General features: G+C 41.8%; 1 protein-coding gene across 4 annotated transcripts; it reads right to left on the bottom strand.

Annotated features, from left to right (window-relative positions):
- Window positions 1-771: 771 nt before the first annotated feature.
- On the bottom strand, window positions 772-15,704 carry tab1 (TGF-beta activated kinase 1/MAP3K7 binding protein 1). Of its 4 annotated transcripts, none has more exons than XM_041966339.1 (11): window positions 15,595-15,704; window positions 13,894-14,024; window positions 12,705-12,858; window positions 11,929-12,024; window positions 10,970-11,105; window positions 7,943-8,059; window positions 6,508-6,619; window positions 4,883-5,027; window positions 4,188-4,401; window positions 2,692-2,845; window positions 772-1,508 (listed from the first exon to the last, which is right to left on the bottom strand). In XM_041966339.1, exons 1-11 carry the CDS (start codon window positions 15,604-15,606, stop codon window positions 1,283-1,285), a joined length of 1,497 nt encoding a protein of 498 aa, XP_041822273.1. In that variant the 5' UTR covers window positions 15,607-15,704; the 3' UTR covers window positions 772-1,282. The 4 variants fall into 4 exon arrangements, with proteins under 4 accessions (XP_041822273.1, XP_041822256.1, XP_041822265.1 ...); XM_041966322.1 differs by having other exon boundaries at window positions 15,490-15,628; XM_041966331.1 differs by having other exon boundaries at window positions 772-1,505; window positions 15,490-15,628.
- Between the last annotated feature and the right edge of the window lie 840 nt (window positions 15,705-16,544).

Here is a 16,544-nt window from a genome sequence, read left to right as displayed (position 1 = left end):
GGTGCTTTGCTGCTCCTCTGCAGGCACAAACACCTGTGCCATTGAAGCCCCTTTCGCACGGTTTCTGTCCCTGAAACATTCAGAACATTTATTACATGGGGTCTTGTGTGAATGGCAGCAGGGACTGGTATTCAGGGAAAATCTGTTGCATCAATTTCCCTCTTGAAGACCTTGCAGTATTTCAGGGGACATGCCGGTACGGTTGTGTTGTGAATGAAAGCAGCAGTATTGCAGGGACAAGCACATCCTCTGATGAACGCGCTTTCATGTGGAGCGACTTCAAGCAGAGCATGAAAAAACATCGAGTCGCAAACTTGTTGATGTCGATTAAATGCATTACAAGAACATCGCCCACCCAAGAGAGTCTTCCACGCCCCGTGAACATTTATCCAGCCTCACCCCATCTCCTTTTTCTGTAGATTTTTATGACAGTTGGCATCCACAAGTGTTTCATTTCCACCATCCGCAGGACTGTCCCTCACCCCATCTTTTGCAGCATTGTCACGCATGTGTGAAAAGGCACAAGATGGAAATGTTCCTGAACGTAGCTCCATCTCTGAACTATGAAAATCTCTTGCAGAGCCTGAAAGGGTAACCTACCAGGAAGCTTACTATTAAAACACATTTTTGTCATCGTCATAGCCGGCAAATGAACAATCTTAAGTTCTCGTTTGGTGAACATCAAGCCAAATCAAATGAAATGTTACAGGCAAGAGACGTTTGAATGTTTTAAGTGCAAATACGAAGAGAAGCCCGGAGAGCCTGCGGATCAATTGGAGATATACTTTCATTGGAAATAAAAAAGTACTTTCAAAACCATCCATCCATTCCACTTTAAGGCCTTACAGTATGTTATCTTTCTCAATCCCACAAACGCTCAAGTCTATGAGATTGCGGTTTGTAGATACATGTTTTTACATCTGACAATTGCAATCTGGATTACATATATTCACAATCACTCATGACCAGCATCTATTACAGAGGAGCAAACATGATTCATTGTGGTGTGCAGTGGCATCATTTTCTCACTGTTTCAGGGTTATTCTTTCACCAATGGCTTCACCCACTGTTTGCTGGCATGGCCTTGAGAACCCCAGTCCTTCCATCATGCTTCCCCATGCACCTTTAGGTCACTTTTTTTAGTAACTTTATGATACCTAACAAACATTTTATCAGTCATCACAACCACCTCTTTAAAACGTTGTCCCTTCTCAATCCATGTGCTGCTAGAAACCCAGTCCAGCTCTTCCCAACTGGCACCCAGCACCCCTCCTCGTCCTCCTCACTGGGGTCCCAGTCCCCCTTGGGTGCTCTGGCTGTCGCTGTGGTCACTTCCCCAAAGGAGGTAAAACTGACTGAAGTCCACGTAAGGCGGGACCCTGCCCGTCTCGTCGGGTTGAGCCGCCTGGCTGCCCCTCTGGCGGAACAGGCTTCCATCTCCCGAGCTAGAGCTGGAGCTCTGCGTCTGGGTGTTGGTGGACTGGAGGGTGGCTGTGGGGCTCTGACTGCTGGGGAGAGAGGAGGAATAGAAGAGGGAGGAGGAGAAAGGTGGTGGGTTGGGGAGGTTGGAGGAGGAGGAGACGCGTATGAGGGTGGGAATAGAGGAGGAGGGGGCGTCAGAGAAGAGGAAGGGGTCCATGTTGGGGGTGGAGAGACAAAGGAGAGAGGTGGAGAGAGGTAAAGGACGGGTAGGAGGAGGGGTGGTGGAAAATGAGAGGAGGGAGGTGGAGAGCGGGAGAGGAGGAAGAGGAGAGAGCGGGTAAAGAGGGGAGAGAGGGAGTTCAATAATGGGCTGTAGGATGTTGACGGAAGTTTGGCAGGTAGCAGGGTGGAACGTGCTACAGGAGCGGAAAAAGGACAGGCAAGGACAAAGTGTAGGACGCAGGATGGATATTGGCAAGTCGGAGCCAATGAGGAAGAGAAATATAGATGTGAGTCAGACGGTGAGTGACAGGGAGAGAGACAAGCAATCCTTGTGGATGGGCGAGCCAAAGCAGCACACCCAAAGCTGCAGAGACAAAATAACTGCCACCATGATAACTTTCCAGAGCTCCAGAGAAACCGTTCTGCAGTGTTTTGGAGACCTTTAAGCACAGTAATCTAGTTCAAAAGGACTTCCTGGACATTTTGGTGTTCCTGTGTAATTTGTTTCTGTACTCACAGTAAAAATCACCCCCAAGAGCAATGCTGATTCAATTACATTACAGTATATGCTTATATTACAGCATATGACATACACTGATTACTTTACTTTTACAGCTGTGCTTGATTAGTCTTCCCTTTCTTGTCTGCGAAAGGGACCCTGGCATGATGGATAACAACAACCATGGACGGGACAAAGGGAAGTGAAAACCATGCTTACACATAAATAAGCAGAGCAGAGGAGGGACGCGCGGGAGTGAAAATCAAGCTCACCTAAATAAATATAGCAAGGGAGAAACAAGGGAGGTGAAAAGCTCCACACCCAAAATAAACTTGAGAGTAGGGAAGGAAGAATGGAGTCAGAGTAAAGCTCACTCAGAGTGAACACGGTGGGACGAGGGTGTGAGACTCAAGTTTATGAAGCAAAAACACAAACACATTGCAAAAACGAAGCTCATTCAGAGAAAAGCGCGCAAAGGAGTAAAAATAAAGGGAAGGAGGGAGCCATGAGTGAAAAACAAACATGGACGAGAGACAAAGCAATCTTACCCTGATGTGGGGGTGCCTTCCTCCAGCGTGGAGGCAGTGTTGGTTCCATTGGTGAGGGTACTTTGAGAGGGCATGACCAGTGAGAGGGTGACACTGGTTTTACTGGTGCTCTGGCTGTTGGAGTAGGGCACTGACACAGGGTAGATACGTCCACCTGAAAGAAGAGCAGACAGATATCCATACATGTAATAAAATGTGTTCAAAATCATCGTCAATCATTGAGTCTTGTTTATCTCACAGCCATTTATGTTTAGTTTAGTTAAAGGCTGCTGTTGAGTTGTTTTGAAATGAAAACGTCTGAGGTACACCACTGTTGTTTTTCATAGTTTTCACAAGTGCTATCATCAAGAAAAACAAACTAGTGTGCAGCCTCAGCATAAAATGGGCACCCTGGGAACGTGGAGTAAAATTGGATTTTTTTTCTGCCTCGACTGGACTGGTCTCTATGTGTGATTCTTGGCTGCACCACTCAAAATGTCTTTCTGTAGAGGCTGGCTGCTCAGTGGGGACGAACCTAGCATCGCTTCAAGATGTCTTTTCAAGTGCAGCCCTCCACTGGTAGGTTTTCAGTGTGGGACTAGTTTAATCCATGTCTGAGAAACCAACCCTAAAAATTCAACACAATCCTAATCCAACATGATTCTGAATTTTTAAAAATTTCCATATGGCTTTTATCTTTACAGTCCTAAATGTTGGAATTCAGGATTCCCAATCATGTTTTTTTTGGCCCAAATCTGAGTCCTTTAACATTGGCTTCAGTCAGATACTATTATTTACCTACTACGTATCTGACACATTGAAATAAGAGCTGTAGACTGAAAAACAAATGTTGGCATACATTATTTTTGTCCGCTATTTGATCCAAATCCTGGAGGTCCTGGTTCAACACTAAAAAGATGATAATCTTAAATTATTCATATGATACTGATCCCAAAGATTAGTTTGGGACATCTCTAGTCTACTAATTTTTATATCCTAGCGTGATCCTATAATATAAAACTTATTAAGGTTAAAATACAAATGCTTAAATACTAAGTTTCGATCATTTAAAATCTAGAAAGATGTGGTATTCAACCTGGGGGTTGAGACCAACCAAGAGTGTCAGACAATAATAATAATTATTGAATAATGTACTTTGGCTCCGTAATATCACTTTTGTTGTTTACTTTTCATCTTTGCTATTTCCTTATAAAATACAGAATAGTTTTACCTCTTCAGGCCTTCAAAAATCAGAGTAGTTAAAAATTGTTTTTGCTCAAGGTGCTCATAGAAATATCTAACCTTGAGGCTGTGAGTTGACTTTGACTTAAAATGGATTAAAATTAAAAGGCTGGGAACCATTAAAGTATTACAATTTTTCAATATTCTGTAGGAATCTGACTCATAAAATTTCGATATGCCTCTTTCAAATGAGGAACATCGTTTGGCTAGTGCGGAGGTCCGTTCCCCGAGCAGTTCTGTGAAACAAGACCCAATCCCAGAACGCCTTTTTCTACCCTGTGTGGGCGTGAGCGCTCCGTCAGCCAGCGGGTAGTTGAGCGTGCGGATGAGCAGGGTCATGTCCTCATGCCGTGAACAGTAGGTCGCCCTCTGACGGCCGGACACGTAGACGTCATGGTGCAGCCGTTTGACGCGGTCCACCACCGACTGAGCTGCTGCCTCCAGACTGGTCTGCTGGGCCAGCTCTGCTGCTACCATGGCAACAATTTCCTACAATGGACAGCAGAGGAGACGGGGCAGTCAGCGAAGAAGGATTGTTCTTACAGTTGAGGAACTGAAGAACATGATGACGAAGAAAAGGTAGAAAGCAAAGGGAGAAGGAGAAGAACAAGAAGCCAATAAGAAAGAAACATAAAATACACGTGAGGACAGGAAAACAGCAATGTGGTCAAGAAAAGAGGACTCGGAGTACAAGACAGTGCAAGGAATAGAAGCAGAAATCACAAAAGAGTATCAGAAAGATGACATCAATGAAAAGGAGAAAAGAGGAGGGATAGGGAGGAATGACCATGAAAGGAAGGGTAAAAAAAAAGATTAACAGGTCTGGATGAAAGAAAGATATGAAATGTGTGGTTTGAGTGGGTGGTTTGCAAAAGAAGGAGGAAAAACATTAATGCAGAGACTAAAAACGACACCAGAAAAAATAAGTGGATGGAAAGTGGGAAGAAACTGTCAGGTTGAAGCTGCTAACCTGATTGGCCTGTTCGGGGCCGTGGGCGGACTCAAGGGCATTGATGAGACCTTCTGACATCAGCAACAAGAAGCCTGTCACACTATCCAAAGACTGGCTGCCATGAATCTCTGGTTCTGCAATGACTGGCCTCGTCTTGGCCGCACTGATGGTGGAGGAGGACACACAGACATTTAGGAGATATTTAATATTTAATATTTAAGTTAAGAGAGAGTAAAAACAAGCAGGGACAGGGACTGAAAGAGAGAGAGAGGAGTGGAAGGAGAGAGACAGTGAGAGAAACTGAGAGGAAAAGAGAGACATAAGTGCACCTGACCTAAATACAATAAACCTAGCTGATCTCATAGATTCAAAGAATAGCTTATACTTTGTCTTTATCAAATTTCCTGCACTCTCTTTGATGGCATTAAGGAGGAAATTCTATAAAGATTCTATTTTGTGTTTTATTGAGGTTCATAACTGGAATGACTCGTAGATATCTGAGCCTGATTTGTTTGGCCTGGACTGCAGACAGGAACAGGAAATGAGGAGTGTGAGAGAGGGGGGCCCCAGATCATGGAATCTCAAGAAGCTCGGCTGTGGTGAAAGAAAGGCTGGAACAGAGTCAGATCTGACAATAAAGACCATAATGTGGAGACAGAGCCTCCACTGTCCAGGTAGTACTGAGTGTACACACAAACAGACACGCACGCGCACACACACACACACACAGAGGGTCAGGTACAGAATCCACTTTAAGAAATGTAAGTCAAGTGGGACTGCAGCAGCTAGTGGAACATTTTAAAACAAAAGTTTGACAAGGAAGGAAGTACGCTTGCTTTCTTGCTGAGACGTAAATAAGAAGATCTCTCCTGTCTGTGTGGAAACTCTGAAGCTACATAAACAGGCAAATAATGTAGCTTAGCTTAATTTGGCTGGAAAGGGGCAAACCAGCTAGCTTGGCTCTGTCAAAAAAACATGAAGAAATCTGCCTACTGGCACTTCTAAATTTGACTAATTAACACATTATACCTGGTTTGTTTGTTTCATCTGTATGTTAACGGAAATACAAAAACCCTTAAACCCTTAACCCATAAACTCTATACTAAACTAGAACTTATTTTCCAACAAGGCTATGTTTGAACTTATGCATAGCTGGTGCAAATCCAGTGCAGGAATTCACAGTGCTGGACCACGAAATAGTTCCAGCTCATAACTCATCATAAAAACATAATTTGTATGTCGAGGTCTGTGTGTGGATTAATGAAATGAGATATGACATGTTAACTAGTTGAATTAAAAGGTGCTGACAGATGAATTCTGTTTCCATTGGACAGAACCAGGCCCCCTGCTTCCAGGCTTTTTGTTAAGATAAGCAAAGATAACTCTCCTGGCTACAGCCCCATACTTATTGTACAGAGGTGATAATCTATCTATCTCATCTAACGGCGAGGGTAGAAAAAAAGTGTTTTCCAAAACATTTAAATTCATCAGAAACCACCACAAACCACAAGTAGGTTTGCACTCATTTTTTAACGAATTCTGGATGATGCACAGATCCATCTTTTTCACTTCTGATACCAATTCCAATTCCTCAACACAGCGTATACAGTGTATGCGATGTGGCTTTATTATTCTGATTTCACCTGAGCAAGTCGATTTCATTGTGGTTGAACTTCACTCTGTAGTCTCCGAGCCTCCTGGTGCTGCTCTGACCAGCAATCTGCCCCGCCTGCCTTACACGAGCTGAATCCACACCTGTGTAAAAAAGGGTAGGAGAGGAGAGGAAAACATTTAACACAGGGAGGGTGGAAAGTGAGGACAAAGGAGATCAGTTTGAGGAATGCAGTAAAATGACAGACAGAGGGTATGGGGAAGAGGAGCAGGAGATTTTGTATGGGGAAGGAGGTTATAAAGCAATAAGACGAGCAACGGGTAGAGGCTGGTAATCGGGGTTGGAGGACGAGGGGGGTGCGTGTTTGCAAGTGGATGGAAATATGAGAAGAGGTCACCTTCAGCTGGGTTAAGGCAATGACTGCCATTTCATTTAAATCATTCAGAGAAGGGCCTGAACAACAGAATAGTTATGTGACATCCAAATGGAGACGAATTCACCATCATATTCATTGCAGGTGCCAGATTGCACCTATTCTGCTTATTCTGCAAAGCTAATCACAACGTATGTATTTACTGCTACATAAACGACCCTCATTACTGGACCATTAGCGTGGCTGTCCATTGTGGATAGATGGCTCCAAGTGGGTCTCCCTACCATTTAATCCTCACTAATGGTTGTCCCTGCCTGCCTGTACATCCTGCGTACGTATGCTACTGTGCTAATCTGATTTCTTTTCTATACCAAAGCGACCAAAATAAAGTCTACTCAGAAGCGCAGCTATTTAAGGAAGAAAATGCTGAAATAAAAAGATTAAACTAAATCCAAAAAGCTTTTTTTCACAGCTAAAACTAAACCGACATGAAAATAAGGCATTCAAAACTATCTAGAATATTCAAATCTAAAAACTAAAATTAAGTCTTTAACTTAGTTGTTTTGTTGTTGTTGTTGTTGTTGTTGTTTTGTCTTTGTTAGGATTAATTCCTTTCTTGTAATTAATTCTTGTCTGCAGAAAAACACAACAGGGAGGTCAACAGAATACAAGAGGAAGGACAGAGCACGGCTATTAACGATGGTGAAATTGGATGCCAGTCAGATTATGACTGAAAGCAACTGAAAGTGAAATATCCATCTCCATTGGTTCCTGGGGCACGTTTGATGAAAAATTCAAAAGTACTTCTTTTTTCTTTCAAAATGAGCTTTAATTAAAACCGAAAAGAAATCTGTGTTTAAAATTCAAAAAGTTGCAATAAGTCAGAAAAATAGAACCAAACTAAAGGCTCAAAGTGCAGAAAAATAATCAAAAACTAAACTATATATATAAAAAAAAATCAAATAAAACAATATGGAAAGTAAATCTCAGCTGAGGAAGTGCATCACACTAACCAGATGGTCAGATGGTCTATGTATCTGTGTTGTATTCTGTCATCTTTGTATGTCTCTGTCTAGCAGTCTGTGCGTCTCACCCAGCACAGCCAGTCTCTGCAGCTCGTCTTCGTTGTCAGTGCTGTGTGGTCGGCCGATCTGGAGGACCTGGTTCTGGCCGTCGCTGCTGGACTTGCACAGCAGTGCCCGGTTGGTACCTGGAACCCCCGAACAAACACAAGGATCCACAAAGAGGATTGAGACATTCTGGCTTCTATTTTTTCTGCACATTAATGATGCAGAGACAAAAATGCACTGACTGTGCTCTGAGGTGACTCGCAGGCCCAAACCTACACCAGTGAATCAGTGAAGATGCTGCAGTGCTTTTACAAGAGCTAAATATTAATCACTGGGTGATGAAGCCAGCTGCTGACACATAAGCTGACCAGGGATAGATCAGTGATTCATTCACATTTAAATGAACATTTTTGGGCCACTGATGCTTGATGTGGTGTGGCACCACCTCCACCCAAATTTGAAAGTTCTGTAAATGCCTGACGTAGCTGCCTGTCTAATCTGCAGACAAAGCCATCCACTTGGCTACATTATACAGAGATGTCCGACAAGGGCCCATGTACCTCTCTCTGTCCTCTCTGTGGGGCCCTGGACTTCAGCCTCTGGAACCCAGTGTGCTAATCAGGCGGTGCTGACAGGACATGATGCCTTTCTAATGTACTGGTAGTCTGTTGGTCACAGAATACTCTGTATAACCTCCTGATAAGCTGTCTGATAATCCTCGCTTTTAAAGTTGCACTACCTACATATTTGAAAAGAACAGCCAGCCATGCCTGTTGTATGTTCATATACCCTTGACTGCCCCCCACACACTCCCACTCCCAGCATATCAAATTATGGGTCATACGACCTTAACTGTCAAATATATTTCACATCAACGCACAGCTGGAAGTGCTTTTTAGAGCATGCTTAACTCTTAGGTTTAAACCTCCCTGGGATTCATGTTCGGTCAACTTTGAACTCTTGACCCTCACACAACAAGCCAGTGGGGAGACAGCCCTCCCTTCTCTTCGCTACTAATTAGTAGGCCCCCCATTCTCTGGTCTGTGCCCCGTCCTTGAGGACAAAAGAAAATGAAATCACAGAGAGAGGGTGAGGGGCTCTTTCCCTTTGCCTCATACAGAACGTGTAAGCAAAAATACATATCTAAACATTGCATTTTAGGGATTTACACTCATAACCAGTATTACTTTGCATGAGTGTGACCTTACAGCAAAATTCATACCACTGATTAATGATTAAATCGGGCAGAAGGAAGAAAAGCCACAGTGTCCTGTAACTTGAAACGAGCCCAATATACAGCAGCTGGGTTCTGGTACTTTATGATTAACTTTGATTCTTAAAGAGAAATACTTCTAAGGAATGCATGTGTCTCCTCCGGGGTTGGGGTGTGTGTGTATGTGTGTGTGTGTGTGTGTGTCTGCGTCAATGTCTCCCACAGTCTCATCTGAATTTCCTCTCAGTTAAGGATCTAAATGGCCTGCTGGTTGGTGTAGTAAAATATTTATGACAAATGCTTTATTTCTATTTAGTTTAGGCATCCTTGGCAAATCAGCATTTTTTTTTTGGTCATTTCTATCAAAATAATCTGGATCATTTTGACAGATAATTTTGCAGCTCTTCCTATGGTTGCTAAGATCTGTATCTATGTGCTGTTTGTTAACCCTGACCTGAAGTGGATCTGTACAACATCATTTTACATGACCAATGACTATAACTGCACAGCACCTTCAATAGAAAGGCCACAGAGTTGTGAAATAAAATGAACAAGTAAGATAAAAAAGGCTTGTTGTTGTATCAGGATGTGACATAAGCAAGAGGCATACCTGCATGTAGCTGTGCATCCAGCATTAGCTTACATGCCACTAAAAATAATAGGTAGAGGTGCAAGAAGAGCATGAGAGAAATAGAAGACTTTACAAATGCGTCTTCCTGTCTTACAATGGTATTAGAGGAAATGGCCACATGACTTTCAAGATGTCTGCAAATATCAGAAAATAAACTCCATAGATTTGGAGTTTTAAGATCTTTTCAGTGCCAACTAGAATTAAATACCTTGCCCTGAAGCAGCTGGCCGGGCATTATATATGTCCACTACCTCAGTGCCAGCTGAGCGTGTTTCTACGGCTACTTCTTTCTGTTTTAGTAAGTTACTGTTTTGTCTTTTAGCAAAAACAAATCAACACAGTATCCAACTGCAGAATTATTCTATGTTGTTTGTGTTTCTTGCTGTATGACTCTGACATTTGACTCGTATTTGATGAATGAATAAATGAAACGGAAGTATAACGAGGTGGAAAGACAATCTGCTGAGTGTTTGATGGTTATTCTTTTCTGATTAGAGTGTAACCGCAATGAAACCAAACCAAATAAAGCTTTATTTCTCTCCTTCACCTGTTTTGTCTTCTAACCTTTGCACACCCTCTCTCTCAGACTCGGGAAATCAGCAAAAAAACGCAACTTTATTTTTAATATTAATGATGTCTGACCCTTGTATTATGTTTGGCTACTTCTTTGTTTTATGAATGAAGCAGTACACAGGTTGTGGTCACTGCAGGTGTTGTCAAATCAGTGACGGTCAGCTCTACAAACTCCCCCCCTAAACCTTTAGAAAAGTTCTACTCCTACAACGGTGACAGACACCTGAATCTCACAGGAACTAAATTTGTCCCTGGTTCCTTCGGTCCAGACAGAGGTTTAGTCGCTCAGCTCCTCAAAATGGCCTATATGAATTCATAAACTTTGAAGGCTGTCTGCTTTCTGTGAGCACAACCCAGCCAGTCCGACAAAGTAGTGTCTGACTGGGATTTTCATAGAGGACATGCCCTAAACCAAAACCTGTTGAAGCCTGACATCTACTGGCGTAAAGCAGTTTCTTAAGTGGCCATCAACCATTGGCTGGAATATGGCGCAAACCGTATTTTCCAGTAAATTCTCTAGCAAATGTCCCACTAATAAATATAAACATCTCAGTAATGCCAATGTCAAAGTTAGACTGTGGGTTCAAGACAACTCTAGCCCATGTAAACGTGTGTGTGTGTGTGTGTCCATACCAACATTGGCAATAAAGAGCTTATTGTTGAGGATAAGTGCCACCACGGCCGTAGCGCCTCCTGACACCTCCTGCTCCAGCTCCTTCAGACGGTCCTGCACCTTCTGACTCTGAGAAGAATGATGGAATGACACATTCTGACCAGCCGCGAGGAGAAGAGGAAGACAGAGAAAGAAGGAGTTGCGAGGAAGATAATTAGAGAAAATGTGGTGGGAGGAGGAGGTAGGGAGGGAGGGAAGAAAGAAAAGAGGAAAGGATCAGTAGAAGTAGGCAGATTGAAGGAGAAAAAGAAGAAATGAGGCAAATGATAAAAGAGGAGATGAGACATAAAAGAGCATTGAGCAAGAGACACGAGATGAGATGAGAGGCGAGTGGAAACAAGAGGACAGGGAGGAGTGGTGGAGGAGGAATAAAGGCAGGAGGTGAGATGAAAGAGGATAAGAGATGAGTAAGAACAGGAAATAGTGAGCATGAAAGACGTAGACCAGCGAACAAGACAAAGTGTGAGCACGGAAAAGAGGAGATGATGACTTGATGCTCTTAACTAACCACCTCATGCAACAAAAAGTGACGAACATCGTCTTACAAAAACACCCACACTGGCAACAATATTAGAACTGAATGTACTCTAACACTTTGTGAAGTAGAGGTGGAAAAAAGAGGAGATGCGGCACAAGGAGAAAATGATGGCGGGGGGGAGAAGCGGAGGCAGAGGAGTGGGGGGAGAGCTGCATCCAGAGAAGGAAAACTGAGACCAGCTTATCTAATGAAACAGGCTGATGAGCCCAATTAGAACATAACAAGCTCATTCTCCAATGGCTAGGCATTAGTGCACACTAATGCCCAAATCTGCGGTTGCCAAGGAAACCAACAGAGGACCCCTCTTCTCAATTTTCAGCATAATCTGTCAATATGCTTTCCAGAGTGTGTATATGTATATGTGTGTGTGTGTGTGTGTACCTCATTGTGTGGTAGGAGGTAGTTGGACAGGCGAGCTTTCTCAGCCAGAGCATCATCTATTGTCTCAAAGTAGCTCTTCTCCACCACATCAAAGGCCTGTGACAACAAGAATGTGGATGACAGGATGTTGGAAGTTACTGCCGTCATATTGTACTGTACATCAACGCAAAGCACAAGCTCTGAATAATGTAGAAATGCATTTGAACAAGAGTGTCTCCATAACAGAGTTCATAACTAATGAGCTACAATGTGTGCAATATTGTAATGTAAATTGAATGGGGGGGGGGGGTGCTCAAGTCTTTATTAAGGCAAACTCTCACCATCCCTGTCAGCTTGTGAATGGAATGCTGTTTTGCAACACAAATGAAATATGTGACAACCACGTCAATGTTACTTCAAGCTGCATTTAGTGCATGTATGTAAAAACACTGACAGTATATATCATATCACACTGAAATTTGTGAGACAATTATAGACACGGGCAAAGGTTTTGAAAGCTCTTCATACAGTGATATGTCCTACGTTTATATCCAAACTGCTTTTGGGTGTCCTTGGAACAATTTCAATGTACTTACTAGAGCTATTCTGGAATTCTGGAATGACACTATTTCGAATTTTAGAGGTGAAAGAGGTGACATGAGATGTGTTAATATTAATCAATTCCCCACCCTGATGGGTTAAAGTCTACTTCTCACACCCCCTAGAATATAAAGACATTATTCTACTTGCTTTGTAAAGGTGAACAAATGAGACGTGTAACATAGACACACACACACCTGTGTGAGGATCCTGCGGACGTCGTTGTCTGTGTGACTGGAGTTCAGCTGTCCTAGCAGCAGTTCAGCTGTCAGGCATTGGGAGGCAAAACTGGCCACTCTGCTGCCGTCATAACCGTTAAAAACCCCATACAGGAAACAGCCGTCCTCGCCTCTGATTGGTGGAGAAAAAAAACAACCAGACATGTGGCTTTTGTTTTCTTTCCGTAAGGGAAGACAGCAGGAATTCAAAAAACAAAACATCCTTAATCCAGAACATAGGATTGTAGTGTGTTCTGTGTAAACTGGACGGTTCAGAGGTGTGGATAGCCTAATGCTTTTGTCGTTAAGGTTATGTGACATGTCATGTTTGAGAACAGTGAATATGTCAGAGTCGAAGCTGACAGCAAAAAGACATTTGCACCTTTTATTTTAAGTTCTCTTCAGTGCCATATTGTGGACACAGCAGACACATGAATATATTTTATATAACTAATTTCTGAAGGTTGAGTGTTAATAACTACAGCAAAGCTTATCTGCCTCAATAAAACTCTTCCTCATGAGGTATTTGCAGCATCATGACTCTGTATGTCATCAAACTATCAAACAATATAATATATGGACTGCAGATGTAACAATGTCTGGATAAACATAACACACATGATTAGGTAAGCAATGCCATGATGTCACAATGGAAACCTGCTGGACGTTGTTAAATACATCTCCAGATCATGCTTTCACAGCCAAAAAATTTTATCAAATTTTAAAAAATCTGTGGATCAGAAAAGTTCATAATTCACTTGAATGCCTGGTGGAGGATTAAGTATAATGAAGGATTGCTATAATGGAGTAAATTATATCGTACTGAAACATTAGAAACAGTTTACAACTGAGCAAGAATAAGATTGCATCTTGTTTTTAAATATGAGATAAAGTGTCTCCCCTGCTGAAGTGTCCTTGAGCAAGACACAGAATCCCTACCAGCTTCAGGGACCTCTCTCAGAAGTGGGCACCATCAATATCATGACACTATGAGCTGGATGCACAGCAGGCAGTTTGATAATGTTGCATGCAACATGCATTTATTTACAAGCCTGAAAAAAGGAGTCAACTTGTCGTCTGAGATGCAGGCACAGTTTATCACTCCAGGCATGACATTATTCCTTTTTTGTCTCTGTTCATATCCTTTTGCGCTTCCTGAGTGTCTCACCTGAACCTGAGGTGTCCATCTTCATTGGTGTGGCTCTGCGTTCCTTTACCATCTGGGCCGTACACACAGTTGGATGCAGTGCCAACCCCGCACATCTGACACAGTGGCAGGTCATCTGTCCAGCTCTGATGCTATCAAGGTCAATAAAAAAGGAATAAGGGAAAAGTCCTGTCGTAATATATTATAGCATATGTAGAGATGTGTATCTATTATCTGCTCCAGGTCAACTACAGGATAAAAACAACGTTTAATTTAATCTGCTTGGGCTTCCGCTACATTGTTATGGTTTAGTTCAGCCCAGAAATTAAGATAGTGACAGTATGAACTCATAAAGAAATTTATTATTGTACGAATACTTACATAAACAGTTGAAAAGAGTTATCTATCCACTGAAACCACCTAATTATACTAGAGAGTGTTTACGAAAACTACTTGATCAATAAACAAATGGGAAGATTGGAGCCAGCAACTGTTTTTATGGGATAAGTAAATACTGCTATCTGTATTTATTTGCATGCAAATAATGCAAAAATGTCATTGTTTTGTTTGAACAACAAGGAATCATCATGGTCTAAAAATTAATTTCCACCAAAAAAAGTCATTTAATGTGTTTTTGCATTGTTGTGTAAGTTACATTTTGGCACATTTGTAGTAATATATGTGTAGTAATATATTTCTCCTGTACCTGAAAGAAATAATAATGAATTTGCCTTGGCTTCCCTAATAGCATTACCAAGCTCTATGTTACTGTTATTTTCTGCACTATTTATATTATTTACAATTTACAGAAACAATTGAATACAGACATTGTATGTTGTTGGTCATCGTTGCTTTTATACATAATTAATTACAAAATAATATGCATACCTAGCTTTTCGCCTACGTGTAAGTACATTTCTATTTACGTTTATTTATCTCTGTTCAACTTTATTGTCTTGTGTTCAGTTGTACGTCTGTCTCTACCTCCCTGTAAACTACACTGCGAGCAACTTAATACCGGATTCAAACACGTTGTATGTGTCAACGCACTAATAAAGCTAATGTCAACTTTAACGCTCCACGGCATCACTGGAGACCCACACCGTCTTCGCATGGAGTCACTGAACTACAGAGCCCAGGCTAACATAAAACGATATGCGCTTGTCACGAATATCGACAAGGACCTAACAGCAACATACACTATGTTAACAAACACAAACAGCAAATGCTTCCATTACGCGACCGTCGCCACAAAGTAGCTAGTTAACCAATTATGAGCCTCAGCTAATTCACACGTACAGTGTTCCAGATAAGATGGCCATCGCAAAGTCACATAATTACCTCCTCCCAGTTTCAGTAATCTCAACTGCCCTTGGTGATCAGACACTAATACATCACATTATTTTGACATTGAAGTTAAGATAACTTAGCTAGCTAACTGTTAGCAAACCACTTCATAAGATGAACTAAAGTAGCTAGCACTAGCATCACGGAACGAGACGAAACAACACTGAACGGAACAAAACTAACAGAGACGACCACCGGAGGAGATAAACGAGAGCAGCACAACAACATTGGAGGTTGGAGAGAGTGATAAATAGCTGAGTTTTCACTCACGCTCTGCATCAAATTCCTACGCTGGGCCGCCATGTTGGTCGGTACTCGTTGCGTTCATAATTCATCGTAAAGTCCATACACCAAGCGTCGAGGGGACAAACACACCTGTGTGAGCATTTAGCAATTGTGTCAATGTTACGCAAACAGTTCCAGTCGTTTTTTAGATCCGCTGTTGACACCGATTTCATGACCTCCTCTACGTATCTTCCCTTCGAATGTCTTCTTGCGTTCTATATTCAGATTTACCAATAAATGTCGCTTCCTATATTTCCGACAGCACTTTAAGGCAACATCCGTATGATTTTTGTCAAAACTGAATTTACACGAAATATATTTTTTTTTAATTGCGAGATTATAACGGCTCTCGGTACGGTTGTAATCCCAAACTTCCACAGCATAATTTATAATTGAGTTACTTTAGAAGATAAAAACACACAAATACCACTTCCGTTTTGTTTCTGTGCCGGATTTCTTTGACAACATCGCCACCGCATGGATATTTTATGAGCTACAACAGTAAACTGCAATACATGTTGCTGATGGCGGTTGTGCCTGTTGAACATAATTTTGAGATGATTTGGTTTTCCTGACTTCTGAAGTCGATTCAAAGATGTACGATTTTTTCACTTGAATCTGATAATCTAATACTTAAAAACATACATAAAATAAATGGACTTTCGTATTTTTTTTTTTTAACATTATCGGATGCTTACTATTATGAAACTAATCTAAATTATCTTAAAGTCAGTCAGTCAGTAACATGCTACTGAGCAGCTTCACTCTCAGGCAATCCACTGTATTGATCAGCAGGGTGATTACAATTACTTAAAATACTTATAAATATGCTAATTTCACCAAATCAAAAGCTAGCTGTCGTGGTAAAATATGAACCGAGATGTGGCTACAGTTAAAATTCTTGCCAGTGGAGGGAGACATGCCTCATTTCTAAGTCACTGTAGCTATTAAGTATCACTGCAGGTCTGAAAACTAAAAATGAGCTTATATCTACAATAACCTGTTGCTTTGCAAAAGTGAGGAACACTTGGAAAAACATT

This window comes from Chelmon rostratus, chromosome 3 (genome assembly GCF_017976325.1).
Source record: "Chelmon rostratus isolate fCheRos1 chromosome 3, fCheRos1.pri, whole genome shotgun sequence".
Classification (NCBI taxonomy): domain Eukaryota; kingdom Metazoa; phylum Chordata; class Actinopteri; order Chaetodontiformes; family Chaetodontidae; genus Chelmon; species Chelmon rostratus.
This window is presented reverse-complemented; position numbering and strand designations above follow the sequence as displayed.

What these genes read in the sequence shown, in the direction of transcription:
- tab1 (XM_041966322.1), bottom strand. Translation starts at nt 15,522, where the DNA reads ATGGCGGCCCAGCGTAGGAATTTGATGCAGAGC. An exon ending in GATGGACACCTCAGGTTCAG is followed by an intron (nt 12,859 to 13,893) that starts GTGAGACACTCA and finishes TCCACCAATCAG; the next exon opens with AGGCGAGGACGGCTGTTTCC. An exon ending in AGCGCTCACGCCCACACAGG is followed by an intron (nt 2,846 to 4,187) that starts GTAGAAAAAGGC and finishes CTCTTCTTTCAG; the next exon opens with GTGGACGTATCTACCCTGTG.